At 36.1% G+C, this 7,705-nt stretch overlaps 3 protein-coding genes across 5 annotated transcripts in view; 2 read left to right on the top strand and 1 right to left on the bottom strand.

Annotated features, from left to right (window-relative positions):
- The first annotated feature begins 1,080 nt into the window (after positions 1 to 1,080).
- Positions 1,081 to 3,755, top strand: LOC111793844 (peroxiredoxin-2-like). The gene is made up of 3 exons (XM_023675903.1): positions 1,081 to 1,372; positions 1,523 to 1,602; positions 3,192 to 3,755. The coding sequence occupies exons 1-3, from the start codon at positions 1,218 to 1,220 to the stop codon at positions 3,443 to 3,445; spliced, it is 489 nt and encodes a 162-aa protein (XP_023531671.1). The 5' UTR covers positions 1,081 to 1,217; the 3' UTR covers positions 3,446 to 3,755.
- Positions 3,756 to 4,165: 410 nt separating this feature from the next.
- LOC111793266 (rac-like GTP-binding protein ARAC7) lies at positions 4,166 to 6,338 on the top strand. The gene is made up of 8 exons (XM_023675070.1): positions 4,166 to 4,806; positions 4,911 to 4,998; positions 5,116 to 5,225; positions 5,312 to 5,375; positions 5,457 to 5,521; positions 5,605 to 5,670; positions 5,827 to 5,933; positions 6,055 to 6,338. Exons 1-8 carry the CDS (start codon positions 4,708 to 4,710, stop codon positions 6,086 to 6,088), a joined length of 633 nt encoding a protein of 210 aa, XP_023530838.1. The 5' UTR covers positions 4,166 to 4,707; the 3' UTR covers positions 6,089 to 6,338.
- A 43-nt stretch (positions 6,339 to 6,381) lies between these two features.
- Positions 6,382 to 7,705, bottom strand: part of LOC111793265 (probable plastidic glucose transporter 2) — a 6,300-nt gene continuing 4,976 nt past the window's right edge. For all 3 annotated transcript variants that reach the window (XM_023675068.1, XM_023675067.1, XM_023675069.1), the window contains 2 exons: positions 7,130 to 7,244; positions 6,382 to 6,843 (listed from right to left, as the gene is read on the bottom strand). In XM_023675068.1, the coding sequence (XP_023530836.1) occupies positions 6,661 to 6,843; positions 7,130 to 7,244 (298 nt within the window). In that variant the 3' untranslated portion in view covers positions 6,382 to 6,660. The remainder of the gene's footprint in view (positions 6,844 to 7,129; positions 7,245 to 7,705) is intronic.

Here is a 7,705-nt window from a genome sequence, read left to right on the forward strand (position 1 = left end):
TAATGCACTCGGATTAATAGGTTGGCTGATATGTTGATATTAAAAATTAACTCGTTATAATAATAATAATAATAATAATAATAATTAATCGAGTATAATTGGCTGATGTGTGCATTAGTTTTACTTTTCTTAATGATCAAGATACTAAAGTTGAATGATATAGATCGTTCTAAGATTTTAAGATTTTAAAGTGGACAAATTTAATCAATAACATTTAAAATGGTCTTTCAAACAAAAAAACATATTTTATCTTTAAAATATATTTTTAAAAAAGACATAAATAATTAATATTAATGAATGACATTTTCTTTTCTTTAAAAAAAAAATAATAAAGTTGCCACTCCACTACTTTCCGTTCCAAAATATTAATTATCCGGCGAATAACGGCGACGAAGTCAGAGTCAACGCCGTCAAGGGTGATTTAGTAACTTAAAAAATATATTGTTGTAGAATGATAAATTAAGGAAGTAAATCTAGAGCAATATTATACCTTTTCCAATTTGGCTACATTTACTTCATGTAAAATATTCATTTAAAACTATATATTTAAATTTCAAATTTTTTATAAGGGAGGATTATTTATGATTAATTATTTTATTAATCCTTCACTATTATCTATTATTAAAGAAAAATCAAATTTATCAATGTAATTTTAACCACAGAGTTCGATGTTTTTTTGAAACTTGGTTCTACTTTTTTAAATATGGAAATGCTTTCGTAGTTTAATGTTGTTTTTGGAAACTTGTTGCTGTTATTTTAAAAAAATCTGAACTTGGTGTGAATTTAGGTTAGATTAGACAAAATAATTTTGGATTTTGGTTTAAATTTGATTATAAGCTTATTCATTTTTCTAATATAATTGTTATTTAGAAATTTTGATTATATTGTTTATTAATAAAATTAATATGATTTCCTAATACTATTATATTATTTAAGAGTTGAATATAATGGTTATGTTTAGAAATTTAGTCGTTTTGTAATTAATTTATATTTTTGTTGTATTTAAAAACGACGAGTCGCCCAAAATAAGTAAATAAATGAAACGGTCTACATGCAGCGGATTCAATCCACCATCAAATGGCGTTAAACAGAACGCCTGAAGTCCGCCCATTTCCCTGACCTTTGCATTTGTCCGATCATTATAAGTAACCGTCCTCAGTCCCTAATTCTTACATACCCCCAGTTGTTAATTCGCGATTCATAGAAATCATCGCAAAATGGCTCCGATTGCTGTTGGGGATTCGTTGCCGGATGGGATAGTGGCCTACTTCGATGAAAACGATCAGCTTCAACAAGCGTCCGTACACTCCCTCGTCGCTGGGAAGAAGGTGGTTCTCTTTGGAGTACCCGGTGCCTTCACTCCCACTTGCAGGTAAAACCCTTGTCCGATTCTCTTCGAGGGAAAACGGGATAGCCCGATCTGTGAGCTTGTGAACACCAATTTCTGTTTGTATTCTTGATTGATCTATCTGGGTTTTGGCTTTGTGGAACTTTTATGAAGTAATTAGTTGTTTGATTTCAGTACGAAGCATGTGCCGGGCTTTATTGAGAAAAGTGGAGATCTTAAGGCAAAGGGTGTCAATGATATTCTACTTATTAGTGGTATGCTTCTCTAATTTAACTCAACTTCGCCTTCTATGAATATTTTTTGTTGTCCTTGCTACTTTTGTTGGGCCCTTAGCTGTTGGTGGATATAGTCATGAATAATTATTGTTTTTCTCTGTAATTAAAATATCACAGTTCGAGAGCAATGTCAATGTACTCTTGCTCTCTGTGAATGATGGTCGATTTCATGTTATTCTGGGAATTGCCACCAATTGTTGTATGTGAGCTTTTGCTATTCGTGCTTCTTGTTAACCATAAACCTCTGTGATACCTCTGTGATATTGTCCATTTTGAGCATATCCTCTTGTGGTTTTGTTTTCTTTTGTTTCTCCAAAATGCATTCGTGTCAATGGGAATGCATTCCTTACCTATAAACCCAACATCCCCTTAATTATCCAATGTGGGACTCCTTTTCCTTACCTATAAACCCAACATCCCCTTAATTATCCAATGTGGGACTCCTTTCCAACGATCCTCCCTCGAACACGATATAGCCTCCCTTGAGGCCTATGGAGCCCTTGAATAGCCTCCTTCCTCCCCCTCGAACAAAGTACACTATATAGCCTCCCTTGAGGCCTATGGAGTCCTCGAATAACCTCTCCTTAATTGAGGCTCGACTCCTTCACTAAAGCCCTTGAACAAAGTACACCCTTTGTTCGACACTTGAGTCACTTTAACTACACCTTAGATATTCACAACTTATTTGTTCGACATTTGAGGATTTAATTAACATGCCTAAGTTAAAGGGCATGACTCTAATAGCATGTTAGGAACCATAAACCTCCATAATAGTATGATCTTGTCTACTTCTTTGAGCATAAGCTCTCCTGGGTTTGTTTTTTGTTTCTTCAAAAGGCCTCATACTATTGTGGAGAAATGAGTTCTAGTATTTTGCTAGCTGCCCTTGTTATTTTTCATACCGAACAAGAGTACTTAAAATGAAGAATATGTTCACGAAACTTTGGAGTCTAGTTTACAACTTTACACTGTCTAAGAGTAATAGACTAAGATCTAAAGATAGGCCCAAGAAATGATGAAAAGCAAAGAATGAGATATTGTGTTTGTCCTTATAGATATGCTTGCCCTTTTTCTCCAAATGACTACCCGAGAGTTAGAATTGCATGTTTTCCCTCTTTATTCGTTTATTGGCGAAATAATGCATAGGCTCTCTTAGGGATTGAACTCACACTCAATTTGTATTCGTTCTCCAGTGAATATGACGTCTCTTTCCTAGTTTTATGAAATTGACTAGTTTCTTATCCTAATAAAAGTTTGAAATTGACCAGTTTTCTCCATATTGACTTGGTATGTATATGCAAATGCTAAACATGGCCTTTCATGAAAGGTTAAGCCAGAAACAACGAACTAATAATCTAATTAGTCACTGCATGTAATGTTATTATAGTTTAAAAGGTTGATTAGAGCACCCTAATATAAATTTATTGCGTGTCTTTGGTTTCTGAAAGCATCTTGGTCAATAAGTTCCTTTTAGTCAAATATTTTTAAAATCATTTTGCAAATAAACTCCAAATTTCCAATTTTTATTACAAATGGTAGATAATTATAGTTGTTTCTGTTGGATGCAGTCAATGACCCCTTCGTGATGAAGGCCTGGTCCAAGACTTTCCCTGAGAACAAGGATGTCAAGTTCCTTGCAGATGGCTCTGCAGCATATACACATGCTCTCGGCCTCGAGCTCGATCTTTCAGAAAAAGGGCTCGGCATCCGGTCCAAGCGGTTTGCTCTCTTAGTTGATAACCTCAAGGTTGTAGTTGCAAATATTGAGGCTGGTGGAGAATTTACCGTCTCCAGTGCTGAGGACATCCTCAAGGCTCTTTGATTGCATCCATCTTTCAATTATATGCATACTTCTTGCATCCCAGGCCGCTCATTGATCATCGTGACAGTGGGCGACCTTCTATCCAATTGTTGTCTTTTGATGTTGTTAGATGTTTAAGGCTACCTTCATATGAATAATGCAAGATCGTGCTGTTGCTTGTTCCATTTCTCTGAACTTCTGGTTAATCAACCAAAGTGTGTGTTGAACTTGGCTTAGTGTCAGGCTGATGTCGCCCTGTTTCCAGGAAATTGTGGTGATAAAGTTCCAACATTTTTAGTTAATCAGACATGCAGGGCAGCTTTTTGATTCAGGCGCAGTTCACTGTCTCTCTCTCTCTCTCTCTCTCTCTCTCTCTCTCTCTAGGGCTTTGCATAAAATATTGGACCTTGGCATGTGTATCAAATCTTATAGAACTTAATTTTGCACTTAAAAGCCTTTAATTTATGAACTTTACGTACATAAATAAGAAAAAACATTCTTGGAAATTTTGTAACATCGTTTGAAAAGTCAAATTGTACTGTTTGTCACATCATCAGTATTATCTAAAAAGAAGAGCAGTATAAATATTATTTTTTATCAAATAGAGGATTATTAATACATTTGGGAGTATTATTGGAAAAATAAAAATACATTTTGATCACCTTTCCAATTGAAATCACTTTTGAAACTAAAAATAAAATAAAGGTGGTTTTTTTTTAGTACACTTTATATACTAATTAGTGCATACACTGAAAGAGCACTATCTCCCTGTGGTCATAAAAAAAAGTTGAAATTGAAGCCAAACAGGACGATTATTTTGAGTTTTCAGTTCCAGATTTCAGGGCTCCTTAATTTGTTCAGAGCATTATAGAATGAAATAAACCATACAAATAATTGAGATTCACAGTGTTCATTTCACCCACTTTTTTTATGGGGAATTAAATATTGTGCAGCTGTTACGTTGGAAGCCAGCCATTCGAGTTGCAGGTCCCATTCATTTGCATTTCAAAAATAATTAATCCGTTTGGATTTGAATATCCCTGCTAGGGTCAAAAAAGCAAGGTCATTCTTTTGACCACAAGCTCCTCTGCTTCATCTCTCTCTCTCTCTCTCTTCGAGTTTTTAAAAGCAGTTGGCCCTTGAAACTTGGAGAATGGCTTCTGTGACTTACTCACCAAGATACCCACATTCTGGTTTCTCTTCTTCCTCTTTGTTTTTTTGACTTTTTTCAAACCCTATTTTGAGCTTTTGGGGTTTTGGTATATCCCTCTGTTACCCAAAAAATGAGTGTTTCAAGGTTTGTGAAGTGTGTCACTGTCGGAGATGGAGCTGTTGGGAAGACTTGTATGCTCATCTGTTACACCAGTAACAAGTTCCCCACCGTGAGTTTGTTCATACCCAGCTTCCAAAATCCCTCCTTTTGAATTCCATTTCTTCCATTTACGCCATAAATTTGCATTTGTTTTGTTTTGTTTTGTTTTGACAGGATTATATCCCCACAGTTTTCGACAACTTCAGTGCTAATGTGGCTGTGGATGGGAATATTGTCAACTTGGGATTATGGGACACTGCTGGTAAACTAAATGGGTTTTCCTTTTCCTACCTGCTTGCTTCCAATGGATTATCTTTCTCTAAGCTTTGAATATGGATTTAGTCTACTGGTTTTAAGTGAAAGTGGCTCTGTTTTGAAGGTCAAGAAGATTACAGCAGACTTAGGCCACTGAGTTATAGGGGCGCTGATGTTTTTGTTCTGGCATTCTCGTTAATCAGTAAGGCGAGTTATGAGAATGTTCTTAAGAAGGTAATGGTGTAAAAGTAACCCTTTCGTTTTAATGTTCTGACTGCAATATTTCATGGATGAACTGAAGTCTTGCTTATGTTCTTTAGTGGATGCCGGAACTTAGACGGTTTGCGCCTAGTGTCCCTATTGTTCTTGTTGGAACAAAGTTGGGTGAGTAAACGACTTCAAACTGGTTTTGACAGCGAGAGTTTCTTTGTCATCTGCTCTTGAGATCATTTTTATTTTTCTTAGATCTTCGTGACAATGGAGCTTATTTTGCTGATCAAATGAGATCAAACACAATAACATATTCTCAGGTACTCATTCTTTTTTTAATTTTTTGTTCATCTGAGTTGAATCACATTGCTCAGAAGAAACTGATTTAGTTTGTTCTATGCAGGGAGAAGAGCTTAGGAAACAAATTGGTGCTGCTGCATATATTGAATGTAGCTCTAAGACTCAACAGGTAAGATTTCTTTCATGATCAGTGGTGATTATTCATCATGTTCATCCCCTCATTACAACATAGAAAGGGCCTACATTTTCACAAGAGGCCAAGAAGTCATCAATATATGCATTAATAATGCATAGTACCTCAGTACTGAATTGTAATTTTGTTTAGAATGTCAAAGCTGTTTTTGACACTGCAATCAAGGTTGTTCTTCAACCTCCAAGGAGAATTGAGATGACTAGGAAGAAAAGAAGCCGAAGGTCTGGTTGCTCAATTGTGTAAGTACACGTATTATTTCCTCTACTTGTACTTTTCCTGTACGATTTTGTAAGAAAAGATTCCTTGGAGATGGCCTATGGTCGTTTGTCACATTAAAACATATGTGTTGCTTATATGCAGAAGGTGCATTGCGTGTGGTGGATGTGCTGTTTAAACCATGCTAGCTATCAGGACTGAGTGCTGTAGAATCTATGTTTTGTGCCAATCCTATAGCTAGATCTTAAGATTACTGGTTTTACATTATTTTGTGCCGAGAAATAGGCGTCTGCTCAATGTGCAAGCTGACTGACCAAAGAAGTGAAGATAGTTGTGTTCTTCTTTGTTGTGTTTACTGCAAATGTTGTATTTGAAATGGTGTTTTGGTTGTTGCCAATGGAAGCCGCAAACTCCTGCTGTTGTTTTAAAAGAAGAGTACAGAAAACTAAAAATGTCAATCACCTCGCCAAGTTATTCAAAAACTTCAAGATAAGAATTCATAAGGAAACCATACCGACAGGTTAATAAGAAAGTGAGACAAAATCAAGTTTAGCAATTCTCTGTATTGCCAAAGTTTTGTGCTCTCTATTTTATACACTCACTTCTGAAGGGCAATACTGCAACTGCAATACTGCATTACACCCACAGGTAGCATGTTTATTATAGATGCAAAACTACTTAGTATATTCTTTGCAATAATCTTCATGGAATTTGAGGAAGCTAAGAGCCGCATAAACCTGGGCTGATGCATTATTCTTGAGGGAGAAGTGCTATTTCAATTTCTTGAAGTGATTTTCCTTTGGTTTCCACGACATTCCTTTTCACAAATGCAACTGCAATCAAGCAGAACGTAGCAAAACCAGAGTACAGAAACTGTGGCCTCATCTTCTCCAACAAGTGAAGGAAGAGCAATCCTACGAAGAAATTTATCACCTGAAAAGCATCAATGAACCCCAGGGTGAGCATGACACTGTACTCCAAATTGAGTTCCAAGGTCGTATTACATTCTCATGTACGGATGAGGTAAATTGTGCAAGGAATTATTACTGGATGGAACCATGATCTTGATAATAATCTGAGTCGGTCTCGAAAAATATAAATCCCACAGGATACCCAGCCTATTGAGCCACTAATTATCCAAGCACTTTGAGCCAGAAAAACTGAGCCTCTAAACCGAAATATCCATGGCAAAAGGCAGTAATAAGCTCAACATTCTTACCCAATGCACCGACATGCAGATTGCCATAGCTTTTGCTCTTATCCGACTGGGGAAAATTTCTGGTAAAAGAAGACCTGGAACTGGACCAGCTCCGAGAGCAAACATTAGGACAAACCTGCAAATTTACGTTAATGGGCACTATTACTCGTTGTTCAATAATATGCACACTCTCTTTTACACATTTCCAACATTTTTATCAGGAATAACCTCTCAAGTCTTGTCAGTGGTGAATGCTCAATAGAGTAAAAACATGAATGATCATTATTGTAATTCGGAAGTTCAATTTTATTTGCCTTCATCGCCACAGTGATTGAAAAATCAGGCATTCAATCCAGAAAGAGTAGGCTAAACAATAAAAGATAAAAGAAGCCATCGATCTTTGCATTTAGTGAATAAAAGTATGCTAATATACTTTATTTTCAGTATTTTATGACCAACAAGAATGATATGATCAATGATTAGAAAGTCTAGCAAAACAATAACCTGTTGTGATCATCAGAGAGTGACAATTGCCAACAAACTTGCCACATATCTCTAGTCAGATCAAAGAGCATGCTTTTTCGGGAGGAGGGGGGG

Source organism: Cucurbita pepo, chromosome LG04 (assembly GCF_002806865.2).
Source record: "Cucurbita pepo subsp. pepo cultivar mu-cu-16 chromosome LG04, ASM280686v2, whole genome shotgun sequence".
Taxonomy (NCBI): domain Eukaryota; kingdom Viridiplantae; phylum Streptophyta; class Magnoliopsida; order Cucurbitales; family Cucurbitaceae; genus Cucurbita; species Cucurbita pepo.

What these genes read in the sequence shown, in the direction of transcription:
- LOC111793844 (XM_023675903.1), top strand. Translation starts at nt 1,218, where the DNA reads ATGGCTCCGATTGCTGTTGGGGATTCGTTGCCGGATGGGATAGTGGCC. An exon ending in GCCTTCACTCCCACTTGCAG is followed by an intron (nt 1,373 to 1,522) that starts GTAAAACCCTTG and finishes GTTTGATTTCAG; the next exon opens with TACGAAGCATGTGCCGGGCT. An exon ending in TGATATTCTACTTATTAGTG is followed by an intron (nt 1,603 to 3,191) that starts GTATGCTTCTCT and finishes TGTTGGATGCAG; the next exon opens with TCAATGACCCCTTCGTGATG.
- LOC111793266 (XM_023675070.1), top strand. Translation starts at nt 4,708, where the DNA reads ATGAGTGTTTCAAGGTTTGTGAAGTGTGTCACTGTCGGAGATGGAGCT. An exon ending in ATGAGAATGTTCTTAAGAAG is followed by an intron (nt 5,226 to 5,311) that starts GTAATGGTGTAA and finishes TATGTTCTTTAG; the next exon opens with TGGATGCCGGAACTTAGACG. An exon ending in GTAGCTCTAAGACTCAACAG is followed by an intron (nt 5,671 to 5,826) that starts GTAAGATTTCTT and finishes AATTTTGTTTAG; the next exon opens with AATGTCAAAGCTGTTTTTGA.